The 25,497-nt window shown below is 37.8% G+C and overlaps 6 protein-coding genes across 7 annotated transcripts in view; 5 read left to right on the top strand and 1 right to left on the bottom strand.

Annotated features, from left to right (window-relative positions):
* Nucleotides 1–25,497, bottom strand: part of LOC122408170 (uncharacterized) — an 81,430-nt gene that overhangs the window by 55,698 nt on the left and 235 nt on the right. The gene's annotated exons all lie outside the window — the stretch shown is intronic.
* LOC122408179 (uncharacterized) lies at nt 1,103–2,910 on the top strand. The gene is made up of 3 exons (XM_043414817.1): nt 1,103–1,274; nt 1,712–1,868; nt 2,075–2,910. The coding sequence occupies exons 1-3, from the start codon at nt 1,122–1,124 to the stop codon at nt 2,230–2,232; spliced, it is 468 nt and encodes a 155-aa protein (XP_043270752.1). The 5' UTR covers nt 1,103–1,121; the 3' UTR covers nt 2,233–2,910.
* LOC122408178 (uncharacterized) lies at nt 2,951–3,858 on the top strand. The gene is made up of 3 exons (XM_043414816.1): nt 2,951–3,118; nt 3,276–3,429; nt 3,608–3,858. Exons 1-3 carry the CDS (start codon nt 2,957–2,959, stop codon nt 3,766–3,768), a joined length of 477 nt encoding a protein of 158 aa, XP_043270751.1. The 5' UTR covers nt 2,951–2,956; the 3' UTR covers nt 3,769–3,858.
* On the top strand, nt 4,766–5,663 carry LOC122408176 (uncharacterized). The gene is made up of 3 exons (XM_043414815.1): nt 4,766–4,981; nt 5,135–5,288; nt 5,372–5,663. The coding sequence occupies exons 1-3, from the start codon at nt 4,817–4,819 to the stop codon at nt 5,527–5,529; spliced, it is 477 nt and encodes a 158-aa protein (XP_043270750.1). The 5' UTR covers nt 4,766–4,816; the 3' UTR covers nt 5,530–5,663.
* Nucleotides 9,094–10,639, top strand: LOC122408175 (odorant receptor Or2-like). 2 transcript variants are annotated; one of them, XM_043414814.1, is made up of 6 exons: nt 9,094–9,296; nt 9,387–9,453; nt 9,850–9,896; nt 9,983–10,084; nt 10,221–10,379; nt 10,465–10,639. In XM_043414814.1, the coding sequence occupies exons 2-6, from the start codon at nt 9,402–9,404 to the stop codon at nt 10,537–10,539; spliced, it is 435 nt and encodes a 144-aa protein (XP_043270749.1). In that variant the 5' UTR covers nt 9,094–9,296; nt 9,387–9,401; the 3' UTR covers nt 10,540–10,639. The 2 variants fall into 2 exon arrangements, with proteins under 2 accessions (XP_043270749.1, XP_043270748.1); XM_043414813.1 differs by having other exon boundaries at nt 9,387–9,896.
* Nucleotides 13,568–15,074, top strand: LOC122408174 (odorant receptor 4-like). Its single transcript, XM_043414812.1, has 5 exons — nt 13,568–13,717; nt 13,804–14,313; nt 14,400–14,501; nt 14,612–14,770; nt 14,854–15,074. The coding sequence occupies exons 1-5, from the start codon at nt 13,568–13,570 to the stop codon at nt 14,926–14,928; spliced, it is 996 nt and encodes a 331-aa protein (XP_043270747.1). The 3' UTR covers nt 14,929–15,074.

Consider the following 25,497-nt stretch of genomic DNA (forward strand, 5'->3'; position numbering starts at 1 on the left):
AATATTGTTACATTCGAGGATGTTCTAATGCACAATTTCGACGTCGAGACGTTGAAGTACCAGTAAAATTTTATTGTTTCCCCGAGGGCACAATTCATTCTCCATGAAAAAGTGAGAAATGGGCCAAATGGATCAAAAGATTAAACACTGTCAATTCATCCACTAAACTTTCTGTTTCGACGATCCTTAAAACGTCATTCCATTCAAACAGTTTTCCTTTTACGTCATTTTGGTCTCGAATGCGATCGTTGTTGATCGCACGAGAACCCTATTTAATTACTTTTAACATTATTTTTTCCGAAATTTTAATTGTTTTCAATATTTTCACAGTCAAAATAGCATCGGACAAATTGCACATCCAGGCACAAGAGAGCCCGCGCACAGGCAGTTGTGCTGCTCTCTACAGTTCACGCACGGTCTCTATAAAATAATACAAATTCAAAATACCATTTGCAAGCGTGAAAAATAAACGAATAAGGAAAATTAGATGAATTTGTTGAGAGATAAGGAAACATTGAAATTTATCAAACGAACAGAGATAAAAACTCTAAATCCGAGATGTGCCGGGGTCCCGTACCGGTATCTCGCGAACCCAAAAACATTCATGTTTTTTGTATGATAACTGTATTCCGGGGAGGCGTTCGTGACACGGGATGTCAGAGACACATGTACAAATGCGTTGGCAGTTTGGCTTGTTTGCGAATGAGCGTGTTACCTCCTTTATATTCCGATCTCGTAAAGCGCACTACGATGGAACTCTCCGGGATAGGGGTGATACGAGGAAAAAGTGCGGAGAAGCCAACTTCTACAGGGAACCTGCTCGAACGTAAGCAGATAAGCCGTATCGGGGAACACTCGACTTCTTTTTCCCTCCCCATAAAAAACATAATGTTACTATTTTGTCACCACGTCTGACGTAAGGACGTGAAACGTTTGGTAAATTTTTAAAAACTTACCGTAAGTTACGATCTTCTGTTCCCAACGTTTTTCACTCGTACCCGCTTTTTTACGCATATCTGTACATATACAGATTATTTTCACTCCTTTTGGGACCATATAAAAGACTTCGGACCCAGCAGTAGAGTCAATCGAAAAGTATCCGTCGAATTCACTGGTGTATCATGTCTCGTTACGCGTCAACGTCCTTTTTCACTACAATCCTTCTCGTAAATTTCGCTCTCGTCTTCTCCTCCCAACGGGACTACGACGTGAGAAAACTCGGCGACGAAAATCTACTCTTCACTCAGGATGACGCTTTGCCCCAACACGAATTGGTATTCGAATTCATACTTTTTCAAATGTTCTATTTAATTTTCCCAAATGGATACTCATCGTATTTTTTTAATAAAATAATTTGGTTGTAATTCGAACTACAGTACAAACTAACGATAACGCGATGAACTACTTTCGGCAGATAAATTTTGGCTTTACCGAAGTATCGCGTCATTTTCTTTTGAATATCGAGTCAATCCATTTTTGTTTAAATATCGAATAATTCCTCATTGGAGAATTGCCCTCATTGGATCTCCCAGGGAAAATATTTGAGATCCTGTCGTCTGCAGTTCTACTGAAAAAAAGTCTCAAAAATTTGCGATCCTAAATCGAAAAGATTTGAATAATTTTCAAAAGCTAGAGAATAAAAAATAGAGACAAAAAGTGTGGTGGATTTTGAATTGATTTTTCTCTGATCTATTGAAACTTGTATGAATAGACGAGACTGATCGAAGAGAAACGTGAAACTCGTTTCATCGGTGATCTTGTAGTGGGTGAACGACGTGCAGACGAAACGATATTTCGACGAACGGTAGAAGTATCAAATCCGACTGAGGATGTATACAGTACGGCGATCAACCTGAGCGTGACGAATGGTAAGTATTACACACAGTGATATCACGTTCCAACATATTTTTCAGAGAACACTTTTTATCCAAGTTGTTTGCCGATATGCTGGCTCACATTTTCTATGTTAAAATACATTTTTTTCCTATTTTTTTTCTGTAACATCAATATTTGAAATGCAGTGGTTGGAGTGATACTTGAAAGAGTTCGTTCACAGTGAAACCCATATTTTCAGGAGGAATTATACACTACATGAGTATGCTGAACGAAAAGGGAAGCTACGCAGTAGCTTGCGACGAACCGTACAGCCTCGGAAAATCGCAAAGTAACTTCTACATTCGTGTTTTACCGAACAGCAAATCAACTCTAACGATGGTCGTCGCAGCACACTGAAATATCAAAACTTCTCACTTTACTTTATAGTAATATAATCGTATCCAAAAACTCTAGTATACTAAGAAATCTCCGTGTTCTCTCTTCTGTTCCTTGAATAATTGTTCTTTATTATTTGTGTTTCATTTTCGTAACGGTGCAGTGGGTTGTTTTGAAATATACGCGTTTTACGGTTGATAAAACGGAAAATTACTCATTTTTCAATATTTCTGTAATCATTCATCGTATTGCGACATCAAAATCATTTTTCTTGACAAATCAAAGATTGGCATTCTGAGATATCGCTCAACATCGATTCGACATGCTGCTACGCTCGATAATCTTATAATTGTCTCTTGACCGAATCTAGTTTTCCAGAACTATGAAGTCATATTGAAGCTCATCGACGAGATTTTTCGTAACTTTTATCAAAGTTGAAAGATGTCAGAGCAGCGATAATTCGCCACATGAAACTGAGATGGCAGATAAAAAATAAAAATCATTGGATGGGTTAAGTAATTTACAACTACCGATACACAAATATTTTTCATCTCGTATTTCGACAGAATTTTGATTTTCGACGAAAATCAGGATGATAATAAATGTTATCAGAAGACTGTTGAAAACAATGTATTTTGATAAGTGTGTAATCCTATCTAACGGAACTTAGACGATAGCTAAGCCCTATAAATACAGGAAAACTTTAGGCTATGTCAGTGAGTGTTGGCGCAACCGCAAAAGCACCATGGCCCGCAGCTTCATTTCCATCGCGACGATTCTCGTCCTCGCTAATTTTATTTTCATCACCTCGGCGATACCGAAGGCCCTACCTTCCTACGATATTTCAAAGCTTCGAGATATAAAAATAGTATTGACTGAAATTGACAGCGCACAAGCAGATCGAACGGTATTTTTCTAAAAAGTTTTCCATATTTTTTCCCTTTTGCACATGTTAAAATAATGTTGCCATAACCACTGGTTAATGGCAACTTCATTTTTATCACTTTATATCCATTGAATATTTAAGTTTCATAATTGTATTAAAAATAATTTTGTTTGTTCAGACGGTGTTCAACAAAGAGGTTCAGGGATCTGGGTTCATAGGAGATTTGGAAGCTGGTGAGCGACGTTATGACGAGAAAACATATGAGAGTACTTTTACATTAGAAAATTCGGACAACGCCGTATTCTCTAATACTTTAACCTTCCATGTAAACGGTAAGCATGAAAATTCCAAATTTTAGCTACTCAAAGGTCAATGAAAGACTACCAATTTTCAAAGAAAAAGGGTGCAAACCTTTTTTTCGCAAGTGTCACGATATTTGCCAAAAGTATAAAGAGCAGCTTGTGAAAAAGTTCACATTTCCTTACTCCACGTTGATTTTCATTGCAATAGAGATCGGGATTTTCCATTACTTGAGACTCACCAACGACGCTAACAGCTACCTAGTAGCGTGTGAAAGTTCGTATACCTTGGGCTTTACTGAGGCCAAAGTTAATGTCCGCGCCGTGCCACTGTCCTCTTCGACCTACACCGTTTTCGCAGCAATCCATTAAAAATGCACTCATAAAAATGCACAGAAACGATGACGTTGTTGGAAATAATGGAAGAATGAAAAGATAACAATAAAATTCTGCAGATTCAAACAGTTTATTAGTAAAGTTTTTTCCTCGCCTAGCCTTGATCGTTAAATAAAAACATTTTCGTTGTAAAATGTTTCAATACCATTTTCCAAATCAATGATTGCTCGTTGCTCAAAGTTTGAGAATGATGAGGGAATAAAAAAATTACAAGAGAATGGTACCACGAAACAAACAAACTTAGCAATGACAGCGTTGTCTTTTTTATGAATGTCGATTATTCATTAAAATAATATTTCTCGATATCGATGAAAAACTCTAGAAAATTATAAAACCGTGTGATTTGACTCCTGTCATAAAATAAATGTTCTCTTAAAAAAATCTTCTTTTAGCCGTCGTAGATAAAGTACAACATCAAAAATTGATCACTGCTCTTTCACTTTTCATCAACCAACGAATCGACCATCGATAAAAGTACGTAAAATTGAAAATGTTTCGACACTTATTATTGATGGTATAATCGATTAAAAAAAAAGCTCTTCAATCAATATCTCCCGGCATGCTCCGATTCAATCGATGGATCGAATCAATAAGATCAAGTTACATGCACTTTCCAATCGCACTGATAAATTCAAATCCAATGTCAACATCTCTATTTGAGAGGTGACAAACATGATTACATGATTAAAGAATGATTAGATCGAGCTGTCGCTTGAACAATGAGGAAAAAGTAAGTTCCTATCATTGAAAAATAGGAAAGCCCGGTCGTATTCATTTTTAGCAAATATATTTTTATATTCGAATTCCCAGAGATGTACGATACGATCGCTGATGGAAAGAGTCAGGGAAAGAGGGTTGGAGTTTCGGAACAAAGGCAGCTAATTCGGATATGAATCAGCACGTTTAAAATCTTGATCAATATACAAATCTGTAGATAACGTTGCATTCAACGATTTATAAAGACGGTGAACTCAAGTAAGCAGCAAAGTGAGTTGGAAAGTATCGGTCTATTCACAACTGCATCATGACTCGTTTTACGTCAGTGTCGTTTTTCGTAACGGTTCTCGTTCTCGTTAATTTTGTTCTCATTTCGTCAGCCGTACGAACCTTCGACTTGGGAAAAGTCCGGAAGAATAGCATCGTGTTCAACGAGAATGACGTCGTGACACCGGAACAAGAAATATTCACGGTAAAGTATCATTTTTCTTAGTATCCCCGTAAGCGATATTTTCCAACAAAACTTTTGATTTTCACAATGCTACTTTTTTCAACCTTCATCGAGTTCCTTGGTTCTGTAATTAATATTACTACTTTTCGCTGATTCGTTGATCGATGAATTTAGAAAAGATTCCTCAGTCCATATCGAGCAAATCGATACATCGGCGATTTGATAATTGGTGAAGATCAAGAAGGTCAAACGGTGTATGTCGATGCAATCGAATTGACTAACCCGTCGGACCAGGACGTTAGTGGAACTCTAACATTCACCATACCTTGTGAGTATTTAATTCATCTATATGACTCAAAATCCTGAGACAGTGCTATCGGAAATGTTTTCTCATAACATGTGTTTTTCCAGCTGGAATAATAAACTTGGTGGCTGTACTCAATCAACCAGAGAGTACTGTTGTAATATGCGACACGCCGGAAACCCTTGGTTCTTCGACCAGCGTCGTTAATGTGCGTGTAGTAGCAAACAGTGTGTCAAAGCTTCTCGTGATAATTGCAGCTCATTAAAGGCTACCAAAAAGTAACGATGTTGCAATACGCCTACGAAGACAGTTTTCATTAAATGAATCAATCCGAATGTGTTTTTAGTGACAAAATCAAGGGATAATTGTATGAAATTAATAAAAAGTTGCATCATCAAATCAGTGTCGAAGAATACGAATTGACCTTCGACAAAAAACCTCGAAAACGATTGAGAATCGGCGTGAATGGAAACACCGTTTAGGAATGTCCTTCCCACATTTATAAATATTACCAATCCAATTTACATTACCATCATTTAAGTCAAGCTGCCCAAAATCATAAAAGTAAATGCAGTGTGAGAGCATATATATTTATGAAATGGAATGTTTCATATCCTTGCGTTTATCTCTATAAATAAACACTTGACGTGGCAATGGTGTCTCGCATAAATGATTTCACTATCGCCCTCTTGTGTTATATGTATGGATAGCGGCCGGTTATATAGCTCAGCAATTTCTCATTAAGGATGTTTTACCACGCAATTTCGTGGGAGTATCGCACCTTAAACTCGCGATGATGGTGACGATGAGAGGTTTATATCGAGTACGTATACAGTGATGCGTATTGCGGATGTGTAAGCAGTACGCTGTAGAGGTTTAAGGCCACGAGCTCTTGCGACATTACTGGCAAGGGTTAGCGAAATTACGGGGCCGTCCCTTATTATTAAGGATAGGATGAGCGCGGGTAAAGGGCTTTTGGGTTTTGCAATTTGGACAGCAACTCTGAAGTATCGGTGTCAACATTTCACCCGTTCCTTCTCTTCTGCGTGCCTCCAAATTCCAATGATCATCTTTTATTAATAATAATCATCCAACTGGATGATGATTTTGAATAAATGACTTTGATTCGAAATCTTGTATGCGCGACAAAAATGACTATTTGCACGAAGCATTTCGACGGGTCGAAGTTCCAAGCAATGTCGGAAAATTCTTAGGCTTCTAGATCGGAAAATGGGTAAACGGAACGCGACTTCACCTCAAGACTCGTGCCCCGCTCTCAGATTCTCTTTAGGAATGACGTTCCGGATACTCCACAGTGCGCGCTATTCCATCGATCGAACCACTTGGAGCACTGCGACCGTGGTAAAATCAGCATGCGTGCTATGTTACAGGGGCAAGAAGAAGAGTCAGAAGAAAGAGCAGAAATGGACGTGGTATATACAGGAGCAAACTATCAATATGGTCTTCATATACTCGACAACTAGATTGTAAAAACATTTATCGAATTGTAGCAATTTATGAAAATCATAATGGTTGAGGTTTGAAAAAAAAACGAAAATCTCTTCTCGTAAATTCATTCCTCCCTTCATTGAACAGCCCATGCATAGGCAACATACATTTTTAGTATCGAGTTGGATTATTCTACAAATTCCTCAATAAATCGGGAAATAGAACGAGCGGACGCACAGACAAGTGGACAAATATGTCTGGCTCTATATCGGGTCCCCAACGCGTTTACCTAGGGCTTAGATTTCCCAGCGCATACCTATTTCCGCATATTATCCTCTAGGAATAATATCGACCCGTCGAAATCGGGAATGCGGTAGAATCTCTCTTTAACTATATATACTCTTACGTCCAGAAGGGACGAACGTAATCGGGACATTTATTTAGTTTTCGCTGCCACCAACCTACACAAAGTGTAGGAATTTTGAAATGTAAAATATTTTAAAGGATATTTTGTTTGGTCTAAATGAAATTGAAATAATTGAATAATTAAGGGAACAACCGAAATATTGCAATATTGAAGTAATTAAGTAATCGAAATAATTTAAGAAATAATGAAGGAGTGCCTATATGGTCCCGTACGGGCCCCGAAGCAGGAGATTGGGTCGTTCAGATAATAATTAATAGGAATTTAGATTTATTGATAAGATATGGAAAACAGAAGGTTCGACAAGAACAGAAATATATGCGAAAAGAAAAGATTACAAAAAGGTTTACAATTTGAATGAATCGAGGTACAATTTTGAAGATGAAAACAACACTGGCTTAACGTTTACGCCAACTTACTCTCTCACACGAATGGGAACAATTCTCTCGTTCGGTTCCGCACACAATAACTGCGCCTCTAATCGACGCGCGATTCATACACATACACAGAATTAATTGGTTTTAATAAGAATAACAAAAAGTGATTCGCGAGACTCGATGACAGAACGTCCGTGAAGCAAGGAGCAATGTGTTGCTTACTACACGTTTGTTGACAGAACCCAGACTTATAACCTCTATGCGGTTCACCTGTGTCATTGTACCGGAATTTACTACCCCGCCGGGAGTTGCTGGATTACGGAGTTATCCACGTGGACGACCGAGAGTCTAGAGCTAGCAAACGGAACTGACGTACAAAAATCCTCGCCACGGCGACGAGAGCTCGAAAACGATCGTCGTGACGGGGTTTTCAGTGCATCTCAGCACTTTAGTTTCTAAGTTATGACTTTAGATGTTACCAAGGGTATCGACGAGCCACCCTGGAGGTCGCGATCAGGCGATGCCGAATCGACGGATTCCAAGCGGCTTGTTCAATTTGCTAAGGCACGAGGCATCACGTACTGACCAAATCAAGAACGGTCTAGCAGTTTTAATAAAAAAAATATTTTGATGTTGAGAGGAATCGTCGTCAAGTCTCGCGTTTAATGATAACTAAACGCGTCACGTGATGATACTACGCCGAAATTTGAATCATTTCCAACATACGAAAAACTATATACTCGTTTATTCTCATATGCAAACGTGAACGTGTAACATTTAATGGAAGACAATTGTGTAATTTTTGGTATTTTACGAAAATGACAATATTCACAATTTGGAAATGCACCAGCTTCTTGACGACAACTATCAAAATGATAATGTTGAGCATCAAAGAAAAGACATGATGTGTATTATGTGGTTATATTGACTATTTTCCCTTACTTCAGTCTTCATCAGTCTTCAATGGAGAGACGGACACCAAACATTGGAGAATATAGAAATGTAGCTTTTCGCGCTTCGGATTACATTGACTTCGGAACATTTTAGCTCCTACCTCCTCGGTAGTCGACGCAAGACTGAACGGTCGTCGGAAAGCTTCAAGTATTCCTCTTTTACGAGGTATACTACTCTGTTCATAATCAATAACAATTAACAGCAGAAGGTAAAATTCCCATAGAAATTTTCTACATTTTCCAGAAATGTACCCCCTTGGACAACGACTCTATGGTAACTAACGATGCGGGGTGCATACGCCAACAAATTTTCTATGCGCGTTGCATGTCATTACTGGGAAAGTATAATAATAATTGAAGCAGTAGGAAACATCGTGGCAAAGTATGAAAGGGATAATACGACTTGTCGGTACGTTCCATAAGTATAATTGAATAATAGCCCTCGTCGTTAGAAATTTATGAACAAGGGAATAGGAGTGGGGTGTAGAATGATGCTATCACCGGAGAGTTGATCAGTCGTTGTAAAGACATCAACATGCGAAGTAAAGTAAGTCTCGAAGGAGCAGTTCGATTCGTTAAGTGGGCTGTTTTTCTCGCCTGCACTTGGCCACCATCCAGGAACGCAACAAAACGTGAAATCGTCAAGGCGGATTTCATCCTTTGTATTTCCACATTGCATATATTGTGTCTTCTTATATTTCTCATAAACTCAATCGCCACATACGTCACGAATCCGGTCATTCTGACTGAAACAGCTAGTTTCTGTTCGATTTGTGTAGTTTATATTTGGAAGGCTATCATTTTGCGATTACATCGGAAACAGTTTCAGGTATGACATAAGCTGATACTAATCGAACAACCTATGCGACGATCGTTTAAATCTTCTTGTAATCTGATTGTTTTTTTCCTCCCATGCAAGATTTTGATTGACGATATGGAGGAATTTTTAGGAAGTTGCTGCAAGGAAGAAAGACAAATTATTCAGGGTTACGTCAATAGTTGTTGGATCCTTCACTTGATGATATCGTCTTTAAATTACTTTGCAGCTATTTCACTGGTTGCCAGTGAATTTGTTAATCCCAAACAAAAAATGATAATCGCCGTGGTTTATCCCTTTTCCACTGAATCCGATGTACCTTACTACTTTGTTTTACTTCATCAAACAATCTTTCTGTTACAAATTTCCGCGACTTGTACAGTCGACTGTCAAGTAGCGATGATTTTGTGGTTCGCTGGAGCCAGGCTCGAAATACTTGCTGAAGAAACCAAATATTTTTCCAAGGTTTCGGAAATTTTCTTATTCATCAAAAAACATAACCAGCTTCTAGCGTATGCCAATACCGTCGCCATAATAATGCCCTACATTGCATTCGTTACCACAGGAACGTGTGGGATTGCAGCGATCGGGGGTTCTATGCTGATTGCTGCTGTAAATACCAACATTTCGGATTTAACTAAAACTTTAAATTTATTCAAATGCATTTTAAAAATCAATGAATCTTAACAATATCATAGGACCCATCCTGGCCAGTCATAATGCGATTTGGACCGGGCCTCCTTGTTGTTCTGTTAAATCTAATGATCTCTATTTGGCCAGCAGAAAATATGATGAGAGTGGTAAGTACAAAGTTACATTACTTTTTCTCAAATCAACATGAATATAATAACTGCTTCGTTATCGATCTTCAAAGTGTAGTTGCATTGAATTTTCATTCGTTCGGTTCATCCACTAACTCGACCATATTGGGTACAGTGTGATTTAGTAGGAACAGCTGCTTACAACGTACCATGGCCTGATATGTCACCAAAAATGATGAAAACCATTCTCATAATTCTGCAGAGATCACAACGTCCGATTCAAGTCTCTTTCGGTGGTTTTCTCCCCCCTTTATCATTTCGCTTTTACTCCTCGGTACGAAAAATGTTATCCCATTGTTACTATAATATTTACTCAGTACAAATGAAATTTACCATGATTTTATTTCTTTTTCTTCAAGTTCCTCGCAACGATATTTTCGTACTTCACTACTCTTCGGCTCGCCATGTCTAACGAATTAGAATCATCGAAGTGAATCCATCGATAAGAAAGTACATTTTTCCAGACCGACGGACCGACCCAATCATTCAAGAATTGTAGTATTGTATTATTTTTTTCTTATTTTGAAATGTTACCCGGAGAAAACGGATTCGTTTTGTGTATTGAGAAATATATTTCTTCTCAAAAATATTCAAAATATTTAGGCACCGATTACAAACAGCAAGCATTTTTGCGGACTTTGCACTTTTTCGACACTTGAATTCTAAACAGCGTTATGTGAAGAACAAAAAGTGATGCACGTGAAAACCATATTTCATTTTGTTTTCGAGTGTTATTCATTATGTCAGACTAGAACTTAATGATGGACGGAAATGTATAGTAAATCACAAATTTTAATTGTCTGCATAGTAGGGTAATATGGAACAAAACGGACACCGTGTACGTTGTGCCCCACAAAGTTGAATTCCAGAGCAAAACGGACTTTCCCCTAACTGAAATTTCATAAAATGCATAGATTTTTTTTCGGTTCCAAATCATACCCTGACCATAAATCATGGTAAATTGTTGAATTCAACGGTGACATCCCCAAAAAATTCAAATTTCAGAGCAAAATAGTACTACTTTCTCACTATCCATTCGCTTTTTTGACTTATTTCTAAAAACCACAATAGTAATCAAAGTACGAATAAGGAAAAAAGGTTTTTTATGCATTTCTTACAAAAATCGCACTATAGCTGACATCTTCGTCTTCAACATCTGTACACAAGGTGTGTGCCCATTTTTTGCATGTCACACAACAAATACAATCTTCGGAGGACGACGAACATAGTCCTTCCAAAAAACGCAAGAAACGTCTTCAGAAGACGCGGATTTGGCTGTCTTGGTGACCTCTTTTTTCTGTCTGCTAAACTGCTACATTTTGAAAAATATCGATATTTCGATTTGTACCCCTCTTAGAGACGGAAAATTTTATTTAAGAAATTCCAGAAACTAGGCCCATAAATCAATGGTGGAACTCTGATATAGTGCGAACACGAAACATACCTCAGCACGATGGACCCAGAGTTTATTTTTTGCATGGCCCAAAAACATGAAACAAAAGCAATTTCAAAATTTAGCTCATTTATCTTTCTTACATACCAGGGTATGGGGGTCCAATTGGTCCCGTTCCTTTCGTTATATTGCTGAGTTGACATTCTATTCGGAAACAGTCGCTTGGAACGGCTGTATTTCGAAAAATGTCGGTTTTTCGATTTTTAGGCCTCTGAGGGGATGTGTCCGTTTTGGCCTGAAAATTTTTTTTTTACAATATTTGGGAAACAAGGACTGGGTATTAATTTTGGGACTCAAAAATAGTTGAAAGACCATATGCTCATCAATGAAACTTGCTTAAATCCTCAAGTGTCCATTTTGCATCATAGTACCCTATATTCTGTGATACTCATACGAATGTACACCGAATACCTATAACGTTTTACTATACATAGAAGAGACCGGGGCAAAACAAGATTTCCGAAAAAGTTGGAAACTTTTTTTGTCCTATTTTTTCAATTTTTATAGCTGTCCAAAAATGAACAAAAATCGTTTTTTACAAAATATCGTGTTTTTTCTTGAATCTTGAATTTTTTTTTTTTTTTGTTGAATAAACATTGTGAATGGGAACAAATTATGTAATGGTTGAGTCAAATCTATGAAGGTGAAATTGAATAAAATCTGAATTTTATGAAAAAAAAATTCAAATTTCATTCAATTTCACCATATCTTCGAGACAATCAGTCAGAATCGTCGGTAAAGCATTTTTTCCAAAAGGAAGTCTATTTTGCCCCAAAATTTTTAATTTCAGAAAAGTCCACTTTGCTCCATGCTCCCCTATTTTTGCGGACCAACATGTGTGGTCAGACCTACACATGAATCGTATGCCATCTCCGCACAACTTTGACACTGAATCCATGGTTATGTGGATGTAAAATACAAATTTCTACAAAACAAATAACGACAGTCTTCCTTATTATTCATATTACCAGATGCTTTTTTTTGCATCGACCCGTGTTTTATTTGAAAACTTGAAAAGCTTGTGTGTAATGTTGACAGCGAATTTGTGTATAAAATCAGAATAAAAATCTTTTAATCGCAAAATCATGCTGAGAACGCTTGAGATGACAAAACTCTCTGGCCAGTACCGTTAGAGGCGATCATCCTATTGTGTCATCGTAGCAATAAATAGTGGGGGAGGAAATTTTTAATTGACTGAAAATATAGTAAAAATCATTCATAACTAAGGTCGCGGTCTTTTAATGCTTGTCGCTCTCTTTTTTTACTTTAATAACCACATAATACACGACGTGTATTATGTGGTTAAATTAAATGTTTTTCCTTACCTCAGTCTTCAATGGAGAGACAGACAATTGGCTTGGCATCAAATATTGGAGAATGTAGAAATGAAGCTTTTCGCGGTTCGGATTACATTGACTTGGGAACATTTTAGCTCCTACCTCCCCGGTAGTCGACGCAAGACTGAACGTTCGTCGGGAAGTTTAGAGTGTTCCTCTTTTACCAGGAATACTTCTCCTTCCGTAATCAATAACAATTAACAGCAGAAGGTAAAATTCCCATAGAATTTTCTACGTTTTCTAGAAATGTACCGCCTGGGACAACGGCTCTATGGTAATTAACGACGCGGCGTGCATACGCCAGCGAATTTTCCGTGCATGCCGTTACTGGAAAAGTACAACAGTACTTGAAGCAGTAGAAAACATCGTGGCAAAATATGAAAGGAATAACACGACTTGTCGGTACGTTCCATAAGTATAATTGGATAATAACCTTCCTCGTCAGAAATTTATGAACAAGGGGATGGAAGTGGGGTGGAGAATGGTGTTACCACCGGAGAGTTGATCAGTCGTTGAAGAGGCATCAACATGCGGAGTAAAGTAAGTCTCGAAGGAGCAATTCGATTCACGAAGTGGACTGTTTTTCTCGCCTGCACTTGGCCACCATCAAGAAACGCAACAAAGCGTGAATTCATTAAGGCGGATTTCATTCTTTGTATTTACATAATACATATGTCGTGTCTTTTAATATTACTGATAAACTCAATCGCCACATACGTCACGGATCCAGTCATTCTGACTGAAATGACTTCTATCGGTTCGGTTTGTATAGTTTATATTTGGAAAGCTATTATTTTACGATTGCATCGAAAACAGTTTCAGGTATGACATGAGCTAATACTAATCGAACGACCTGTGTGACGATCATTTAAATCTTTTTGTAATCTGATTGTTTTTTTTCATACAAGATTTTGGTCAACGATATGGAGGAGTTTTCAAGAAGTTGTTGCAAAGAAGAAAGACAGATTATCCAGGGCTACATCGATAATTATTGGATCTTTCACTTGATGATATCGTGTTTAAATTACTATGCAGTTACTGCACTGATTGCCAGTTTTTTTTTTAATTCTGAACAAAAAATGATATTCACAGTGGATTATCCTTTTTCCACGGAATTCGGCGTAGCTTACTACTTCGTTTTACTTCATCAAACAGTTTTCCTGTATCAAGTTTCCGCGACTTGTACAGTCGATTGTCAAGTAGCGATGATTTTATGGTTCGCTGGAGCCAGGCTCGAAATATTTGCTGAAGAAATCAAATGCTTTTCCAACCTTTCGGAAATTTTATTTTTCATCAAAAAACATAACCAGCTTCTATCGTATGCCAATAGCATCGCCAAAATAATGCCCTACGTTACATTCGTTACCACAGGAACGTGTGGGGTTGCAGCGATCGGGGCTTCCATGCAGATTGTTGCTGTAAATATAAACATTTGAGTTTTAACTAACACTTCAAGTTTATCCAAGTGCGTTGAAAAAACTAATACATATTGACAATATCATAGGACCCATCCTTGTCGGTCATAATGCAATATGGACCAGGCCTCCTTGTTCTTCTATTAAATCTAACGATCTCTATTTGTCCAGCAGAAAATATGATGAGAGTAGTAAGTACAAAGTTGCAATAATACTTTTTCTCGCTATGAACACCAAATTGTAATTGAAATGAATTTTCATTGGTTCGATTCTTCTACTGACTTGACCATGTTGGATACAGTGTGATTTAGTAGGGACAGCTGCTTACAACGTACGATGGCCTGATATGTCACCAAAAATGATGAAAACCGTTCTCATGATTTTGCAGAGATCACAACGACCGGTTCAGGTCTCATTTGGTGGTTTTTTCCCTCCTTTATCATTTCGCTTTTACTCCTCGGTACGAAAAAATATTATCCCATTGTTATAATATTCACTCAGTAGAAATGAAATTCACCATGGTTTTATTTCTTTTTCGTCAAGTTTCTCGCAACTATATTTTCGTACTTCACTACTCTTCGGCTCGCCATGTCTGTCGGGATAGAATCACCGCACTGACTTCGTCGATAAGAAAGTACATTTTTTCAGAGCCACGGACTGACCCAATGATTCAACAATTGTAGTATTGTATTATTTTTTTCATCTTTTGAAAAATTGCCCGGAGAAAACGGATTCATTTTGTATACTGAGAAATATATTATTTATCAAGAATGTTCAAAGTATTTAGGCACCGATTACAAACAGCAAGCATTTTTTCGAACTTTGCACTTTTTCGTCACTTAATTTCTAAACAGCGTTATATGAAGATCAAAAAGTGATGCACGTGAAAACTATATTTCATTTTATTTTCGAGTGTTATTCATCATGTCAGTCTAGAACCTAGTGATGGACGGAAATGTATAGTAAATCACAAATTTTAATTGTCAGCATAGTATATTCTATGATAATCATACGAATGTACACCGAATACCTATAACGTTTTACTATACATAGGAGAGACCGGAGCAAAACAAGATGCCCGAAAAATTTGGGAAATTTTTTTGTTTTATTTTTTCAATTTTTATAGCTGTCCGAAAATGAACAAAAATCGTTTTTTACAAAACATCGTGTTTTTTCTTGAATCTTGAATTTTTTGTTGTTGACTAAACATTGTGAATGGGAACAAATTCTATAATGGTTGAGTAAACTCTGTGAAGGCGAAATTGAATAAAATCTGAATTTTATGAAAAAAAAAAAAAAAAAAAATTTCATTCAATTTCACCATATATTAGAGACAATCAGTCAGAATCATCGGTAAAGCATTTTTTCCAAGAGGAAGTCTACTTTGCCCCAAAATTTTTTATTTTTCAGAAAAGTCCACTTTGCTCCATGCTCCCCTATTTTTGCGGACCATCATGTGTAGTCAGACCTGCACATGAATCCTATGCCATCTCCGCACAATTTTGACACTGAATCCAAGATTATGTGGATGAAAAATACAAATTTCTACAAAACAAATATCGACAGTCTTCCTTATTATTCATATTTCTAGACGCTTTTTTTGCATCGACCCGTGTTTTATTTGAAAACTTGAAAAGCTTGTGTGTAATGTTGACAGCGAATTTGTGTATAAAATCAGAATAATTGTACATTGTGTAACGAGGAGGCAAAGTGAATCTTTTACGCCGAGCGCGATGTTTTCAGTACGAATCATAGCCGAGCGCGCTGCTACGCGCGCTCGACGTAAAAGATCCACCCTGCCTCCGAGATGCACACGATAATTTATCTAACCAAACCACGTTTCCGAGCTTTTTCAAGCGTGCCGGCAGTACGGAAAGTAGGCGTTTTACCGACTGTTGGAGTGGATTAGTGGTGGGGAGTACGTAAAACAACACTTTTAACTCCTAGGAGTTATTAAAACACTTACTTTCCGTACCGCCGGCAGGCTCGAAAAGCGAGGAAAACGTGGTTGCGTTATATAAAAATCTTTTAATCACAAAATCATGCTGAGAACGCTTGAGGTGACAAAACTCTCTAACCAGTACCGTTGGAAGCGTAACACGATACTCTGCAGAAATTCATTCGCTATTCTTGGCTATGCTAGAATAGTCTCATATTTTTCCTCTATCATGATCATCCTATTGTGTCATCGTAGCAATAAATAGGAGGAAATTTTTAATTGACTGAAAATATAGTAATTTTTTTTTTTATGTTTTTGCAGTGATATTATACACTAACAGAGAAAAGTTTGTGGATAAAAGTCCGAAAAAGTTCCCACGCTCTTTTCTGTTCTACTGGGCCGCTGGTTTAGATCTCGGATGCAACAAGGCCCATTTTGAAGGGAAGACATTCGGCTTTACTTTGGATTATTCGAAAAGTCACTGCGACCTTTTTGCGGTTATTACGTCCTTTCGAAAAACGCTGATTTTTTCAGTCGTTTGATCCCCGTTTTAATTGGACTGGTATTTTCAGATTAAATTTTTTGTTCTCAACTCCGCGAGCGAATCCTCAAAGGTAGAAGCCTCAGCTTCAATTTTGCTTTTGGAAACCTTTTTGCTCCGCTTAAGAGCTATGAACAGTGAAAACGTTGGATTTTGGGGTGTTTTTTTGTTTATTTTATAACAAAAATTGGTTGGTTGGATTCATATGAAACCTTGTACACATCTTTTACACACTCAGAAGTACTGGAAAAATTTTTTTTATTTAAAAAATTTTTTTCATTGTATTCTTCTGCAAAGTGTTGTATTGAAAACGACACCCCTTGAATGGGCGTTGACAGCAAATTTCAAATGATGACTATGTTAAAAAATGGAACTTCTGAGGGTTAAGAACCAAAAAGATTCGTATAAAATATATGTTATTAGCTATCGCAAGACGTATGGGACTTTCAAAATATTGTTTAGAAAAAAAATTGCCACCGTTTGAAGAAAAAAATGACAATTTTTGTGGATTCCTCAGTACAAAATTGTTTATAAAAGAAAAAAAAAGTTATCAAACGGTTACGTTATGCTGAAAACATACGTTTTTCCTACGACATGTAATTTTAATCAAGAAGCCGGGATAAAAACTGTTTCCGTTTTGCTGTCAATGCCAATTCAAAGGGTGCCATTTTTAACACACCATTGTACAAAAATATTGTATTTAAAAAAAAAATTTTCTAGTATTTCCGAGTATATAAAAAATGTGTTCAAGGGTTTTTTTATTTATTAGATCGTATACCTCTCGGTTTTTACGATCCTCCCCCTTAACCCTAATCCACTTTTTTCCCCTCCCGTTGCGGCTGCAGCCGACTTACTCCCCACTGTATCGCATTCACCCAGGGCGAAGGGAAACTGCGAAAAACCTTGCCGATACAGTCGGTACTTGGTTGATCCCCTCGGGTGGCAGTGTGAGCACGCTCAATCGCCGCCGCCAGAGGGGCTCAAACATGCACCTCCTCTACTGTGATATAGCGCGCCAGCCAGTACATGAACTCAAAATCCTCACCCGGTGCCCTCGGAAATCTTTCCTCGTACCATGTGTACTCAATCAAGGCTGTACTCAACCAACCAGAGAGTACCGTTGTAATATGCGACACGTCGGAAACTCTTGGTTCTTCGACCAGCGTCGTTAATGTGCGTGTAGTAGCAAACAGCGTGTCAAAGCTTCTCGTGATAATTGCAGCTCATTAAAGGCTACCAAAAAGTAACGAATCTCTTTGAATTTAACGATTTATGCTGCGCCGGAATTTGAATTATTTTCAACGTACGAAATAATATGTCTCGTTTATTCTCATGTGCGAACATGAACGTGTAACATTTAATGGACGACGGTTGTGCAATTCTTACAGCTTGTCGTTTTACAAAAATGACAATATTCACAATCTAAAAACGCCCAAGCTTCTTGATGACAACTATCAAAATGATAATGTTAAGCATCAAAGAAAAGACACGATGTGTATTATGTGGTTATGTTTTCTCTTACTTCAGTCTTCAATGGAGAGACGGACAATTGGCTTAGCACCAAACATTGGAGAATATAGAAATGTAGCTTTTCGCGCTTCGGATTACATTGACTTGGGAACATTTTAGCTCCTACCTCCCCGGTAGTCGACGCAAGACTGAACGTTCGTCGGGAAGTTTAGAGTGTTCCTCTTTTACCAGGAATACTTCTCCTTCCGTAATCAATAACAATTAACAGCAGAAGGTAAAATTCCCATAGAATTTTCTACATTTTCTAGAAATGTACCGCCTGGGACAACGGCTCTATGGTAATTAACGACGCGGCGTGCATACGCCAGCGAATTTTCCGTGCATGCCGTTACTGGGAAAGTACAACAGTACTTGAAGCAGTAGAAAACATCGTGGCAAAATATGAAAGGAATAACACGACTTGTCGGTACGTTCCATAAGTATAATTGGATAATAACCTTCATCATCAGAAATTTATGAACAAGGGGATGGGAGTGGGGTGGAGAATAGTGTTACCACCGGAGAGTTGATCAGTCGTTAAAGAGGCATCAACATGCGGAGTAAAGTAAGTCTCGAAGGAGTAATTCGATTCACGAAGTGGACTGTTTTTCTCGCCTGCACTTGGCCACCATCAAGAAATGCAACAAAATGCGAATTCATCAAGATGGATTTCATCCTATGTGTTTCCATATTGCATATGTTGTGTCTTTTTATATTACTGATAAACTCAATCGCTACATACGTCACTGATCCGGTTGTTCTCACTGAAATAGCTACTTTCTGTTCGGTTTGTGTAGTTTATATTTGGAAAGCTATTATTTCGCGATTGCATCGAAAACAGTTTCAGGTATGACATGAGCTAATACTAATCGAACGACCTGTGTGGCGGTCGTTTAAATCTTTTTGTAATCTGATTGTTTTTTTTCATACAAGATTTTGATCAATGATATGGAGGAATTTTCAAGAAGTTGTTGCAAAGAAGAAAGACAGATTATCCAGGGCTACATCGATAATTGTTGGATCTTTCACTTGACGATATCGTGTTTAAATTACTATGCAGCTACTGCACTGATTGCCAGTTTATTTGTTAATTCTGAACAAAAAATGATAATCACAGTGGCTTATCCCTTTTCCACGGAATCCTATGTATCTTACTACTTGGTTTTACTTCATCAATCAATCTTCCTGTATCAAGCTTCCGCGGCTTGTACAGTCGATTGTCAAGTAGCGATAATTTTGTGGTTCGCTGGATCCAGGCTCGAAATACTTGCTGAAGAAATCAAATGCTTTTCCAACATTTCGGAAATTTTATTATTCATCAAAAAACATAACCAACTGCTATCGTATGCCAATAGCATCGCCAAAATAATGCCCTACGTTACATTCGTTACCACAGGAACGTGTGGGGTTGCAGCGATCGGGGCTTCCATGCAGATTGTTGCTGTAAATATAAACATTTGAGATTTAACTAACACTTCAAGTTTATCCAAGTGTGTTAAAAAAATCAATGAATATTAACAATATCGTAGAACCCATCCTGGTCGGTCATAATGCAATATGGACCAGGCCTTCTTGTTGTTCTGTTAAATCTAACGATCTCTATTTGGCCTGCAGAAAATATGATGAGAGTGGTAAGTACAAAGTTGCAATAATACTTTTTCTCGCTATGAACATATAATTGTAATTGAATTGAATTTTCAATGGTTCGATTCTTCTACTGACTTGGCCACGTTGGATACAGTGTGATTCAGTAGGAACAGCTTCTTACAACGTTCCGTGGACTGATATGTCACCAAAAATGATGAAAACCGTTCTCATGATTCTGCTGAGATCACAACGACCGATTCAGGTCTCATTTGGTGGTTTTCTCCCTCCTTTATCATTTCGCTTTTACTCCTCGGTACGAAAAAATATTATCCTATTGTTATATTTACTCAGTCAGTCAGTAAAAATCAAAATCACCGTGGTTTTGTTTCTTTTTCATCAAGTTCCTCGCAACTATATTTTCGTACTTCACTACTCTTCGGCTCGCCATGTCTGACGGGATAGAATCACCGCACTGACTTCGTCGATAAGAAAGTAAATTTTTCCAGAGCTATTATCTGACCAATGGTTCAAGAATCGTAACATTGTATTAATTTTTTCATATTTTAATTTTTTACGAAATTTCGGTAACAGAAATGTATCTTACTTTCTCATCTGTACATTAACCAACATAAAGGACACGCGTCAATGATAGCCTAGTCAAAGTTCATAGGTCGACGAAATTAAACTTTGAACGTAGTTAGCGAATGCAATATTCATGTCAATAGATCAAATATGCAAAATAAAAATATCGGTGCGTTACCACCAGAGCGGCGACGTGCGGAGTAGAGCGGAGGCGTGCAGACGTTAACCAAAAGGAACGCTTAAATTCCACGTCTCCTCTTCACACTGCTTTGGTTAGGGTCGCACATACAGCGGAGCGGAGACTAATCGTGTGTAAACATATTATGAGAGGAGTCGAGTGGTGTTGAGCGGAGCGGAGAAAAGAATTCAGCCGTTTTGCTACACCTCTCTGTTCCGCATTGGTGGAAATGACAATAATTCCCGTAATTCTCCAATTTCCTTCCCTGCCGAATTTGCAATTCGTAGTTTTTCAACCCGCACCGATACTTGGTGAAATAAAAAATTGGCGAATTACAAATGTTTTTTCGTCCACTTCGTTGGACTCGAACGTTGCAAACTTCAGCGCCGTTTGGTGGAAACACCCAACATCTACGCCGCTCCGCTCGTCTTCGCTCCGGTGGAAACGCACCCGTAGACTCGATTTTGGGTCTTTAATAAAAGTTAACAGATGAAAGTTATTTCATTTCAGTCATCGTAATAACCCATCAAAAGAGAGCTTAATAAAATATCATTCATGTACGAGGCGAGGAATGAATATTACGATATCCAATTATCGGATCGAAGAAAAATGTACCAATCAAGACGAGAAAAATCGCATAATATGACACTTTTGATCAGTCGACGACGCATGGCGGAGATATTCCGAAGTAACTCAAAAACGTTTTGAGTTTCAATAACTGTGAATATTTTTTCATCTTTCGGCAACAAGAACTCACCACAGCTCTTGATATGAGAGTCCACAACGGAATCGATATATGACAGCCACAGCACCAGAATGTATCGTAATGAGAACCCGAAATATTCTTATAACGCCAGAAATCCAAGTACCTTAAAACAGACATCCAAACAAAATGACGTTCGAATGTTAGCAGCATCGAAAATGCGCTATTTGAGAACGACAAATATTCGTTACTCCCAATTATTGGACACATATATTGCCTGCATTTGCATAAAACAGTGCCTTCGAAAATGCCAGTGAGCGAGGTATTAAACTCGTCCCCACTTTTGATCTATAATTTGATAAAGTATCTGTCAAACGTGATTGCAAATTTGATGTCACCACTCGATACTCGATATCGGATCTTTCATCGTTCAAGAATAATAATTCAACGAAATACCTGCAACAATGGAGTTGTGAAAAAAAAATTAATTGCAACGACCTTGCCTTAATCTGATAAATAATGATCCTCAACTGAACCTCTATGCAAAAAAATAGAAATATTCATTCTCACAGGAAAAACTGAGAATACAATCTCTAAGCATTGTAGAATTCAAAATTATTTATTGTTTCGCGTGACGTCTATGAACTTAATGATCTAAACTTCGTGAAAGTTCTTTCTTTGCCTAACACGCCAAGCGTGGAAACATTTTCTTCTCCGTTCCATGAGGTACTGGCGCGATGTGTCACGGATAACCAAACGGGTGATTACAAAGATATAGTATGGCAAAAACAGCTGCAAATACGCAGTTCCCGGAGTTGTAATAGAACTTTGTGTCTTTTTCACACGAACAAACATCCTATAAATGTAACGACTACATCGAACTACTCTCTCGTCTTGAACAGTTTTTTAATGCCATTGACGCATTTAAAGAATACACGCCTTATTCTTCACCGTTTCTCTTTTGTTCTTCTATCAGATAACATTTTTGATTTTCCATATTGATACGTCTCGAATTAAATGAAGGTGGAACGGGGCGTACGTGTTGTTTGAATCGCAGTCGCTTTTTCACTCACGATTTTCACCATCATTAAAAAACCTGTTTTCTCAAACCGTCACCATTTCGTCCCGCATTCCCGACCTCGATAACTCATCCGCAAATAGAATGACCTTTTTCGTCGAAATTACACCAAAGCTATCATCGCTAATGAGTCCAAAGAGCAGCAAATATTTTTCCATTTCGTAACATTTGAGGAATTTTTACATTTTTTTATCTCCCATACAAACGAACCGTCATTCGAAATTATTTTCCAAGTTTTATGGTACGACATCACACGAATCAACATCTAATAATTGTATTTTTAAAAACTCATTTTCGCCCCATAATTAAATCAAAAACGAAGAATCTGAATTTTCTGTCATTCTGTTCATCCACTTAGTTTTTGTCTATTTATTTTACAACAACGAACGAGAGGTTTTAACATCCAATTTATACTATCTGCTAGAAGGAAATAACATTCGAATCGGTTTTTGTCTCCGAAAGAGTTTATGACCGAGGGGACAAGTGTTTCTGCTCGACATAGACACGATATACATATGCATATGTTTTCAAATCGTTAGCCACAACTACCCCCGAACATCAGGACACTCAATTCGCCACGAGAGGGCGTTAGTTAACGCGAACTGTGTTCGAGTCCATATACAATGTATTTACAAGCTATAGGTAAACGCCCATATACGTTTTATGTACTGTTACTATATGTATGACTGGAAGTTTTGTGTTCTCGTCTCGTTGAGCCCGTACAGTTTTAATCCAAAACTTTGCACGACACTTTATAGTAGTATCTAGTTTGTTTCGGAGCGTTGTATGTATGAGAGCTGACGGTGCAAAGAATTTTAAGGGAAACTGCACCTGCCCCAGGACACCATTAGGGAGAAATTGCTCCGTTCAACATGAGAGGTTTGGGCGCAGTTGTATGAGGTTTGAAAAAAATATCAGCTTAGCGATCATTATTCGAATTAGAAGAGTATTTTCTTTTAAATTTTTGCATGAGACCTTAAAATCCCTGAGCAAGTGATTCTTGATGAAATGACTGGAGTAGAAACGTTGCGACGTATAAGCTTAGGAGGGTTTGTGTGGAAATTTCGTCGACGATTTTCTGAGAATTGAGACTGGCGTAGGAAGTTAAACTTTCATTGAAAGCAGCCAAGTGACAGCGACACCGAGGATAGGGAAAAACGACCGTCTTCCGATCCGAATTCCCGCGAGTGTCGACGTAATTTCAAAATGATAGTCCTGCAAGATAAGAATGTCGTGGATTCGAAAGGAAGAAATTTCTCGCCCCCTCGCCGGAAAACTTCTCATATAACTGATGTAGTTCGCCACGAATGATGCCTGAGTAAATCTTTTTCCAATACTCACTCGAGGAGAAATTAAATTTTTATTCCGTTATTCAACGCCGCGGCGAAGCTTTGCATTTAGACTGGGAATAAGTCTCTGTGACGATAAATTCTTCAGCGATCCCCTCGACTTATCGGAAATTTAAATTATTTTCACAAAAAATCACTAAAAAAATCGAAACTCGAATCAATGCTCAACTTTGTTCAACACTTATTGCACTTTTCCAAAGTTTCAAAAAAATTAGCTCTGTTACCAGTATTTTCAAATTAATAATTTAAACTTATCGTTTCAAAATAAAACATCCAAATCTCGAACAACATTCTAGGCATTTCTGATAAATCTTCAGAGCATCTAAATGAACATCGACGATAACCCTCTTTCCAAGGAGTAAGTCCCTCGCAGTTTCGTGCCTCCATAACTGAATGGTAGAAAAAAAACCATATTCATGGAGTTCCTTTACTCACATGAAGCAACAAGATATGAGACAGATCACATACACACATAGACACAGCACCCTTTTAGCTGTTTACGTACACCTACCTGTCACTATTTCTAAATACATCGATAATCCATAAAGCTCAGTGGTATTCGACATCCACCCCCCCCCCCCCTCCTCTTCCTGCCCCTCGCTGTGCCACTCTTCCAACCTCTTTGCTCGTTCGCTGCAGACGAGAGCCAAAAGCAACGAATCTATATGCACATTTTGTATACACACTCTGAGGAGAGTGGATATATAGTGAGGTGTGTGTCCCACATACGATACGTGTAGAAACGAGACGAGGTTGGAAGAGATACGCTCCATTCAGCTTGAGAAAACGTATTAGCGGAAATCTCCGACAAGTTCCTCGTTCCTCCTCCGAGCGGTAGGATTATCCAGCACGTATCTCACAAAACGCTGTAACCACTCTTCGTTTCTCCATCGATATACTGTACGTTTCCTTATTTACTGATATACAATGTTATTGATTCATGTATACATCGACAAGTTCATTCGTAATTCGTATGCGTCGTTTAAGGTAGTTCATATACGAAACAATTTTCTTGAGAAAGTTTTGAAATTTACACAGAGTTTAAATGGCTAGTCGACTGACACGCCTATCAAATTTTAAAGGGTTTGTGGTATATTGGTTATTGAGATAAACGTGTTTAAATATGAAGAAAAATACACAGGGTTGTATGGACCATGCGAAAAAAATCGTTTATCTTTCTATAACGAATGAACGCTTCTTACGAAGTTTATGAAAAAGTACGCAACAACAGTGAAGTATATAATAACGGTTTGGGAAAAAATTCAAGACGATTTTCTTACTAGCAATAAAAATATATTACGTTAAAAATTAAATGATATTAGTAATGAACACTCGTTGACCTCCCATTCCTGTCATAGCCTTCTGTTTTTTTTAATAACACTTTTTTCTTGATCCATTTCCCATTGTGTTTTTCCTTTGTACTCTCTAATGCGATTTTTTACATAAAAAAAACTATATTATTTTCACCAGGGACGAATGAAATTTCGGGTTCAGTCAGTGATGGATACCCGATCAATTAATGGCTTGTAATTTCATTCGCCAAAAGATAAGTAGAAAAAATTTATTTACAATTTCGAATTGATAACTCTGACATTAATTTAAAGTGATTATATCTTTAATTAGAGAGTAAAAATCGATCCAATTTGGACACCCATAAAATACGATCCTTCGGGCATGATCTATACCTTAAGCCGGCGAAGACGGAACTCCTTCAATCCGGT

Source organism: Venturia canescens, chromosome 3, assembly GCF_019457755.1.
Source record: "Venturia canescens isolate UGA chromosome 3, ASM1945775v1, whole genome shotgun sequence".
Taxonomy (NCBI): Eukaryota; Metazoa; Arthropoda; class Insecta; order Hymenoptera; family Ichneumonidae; genus Venturia; species Venturia canescens.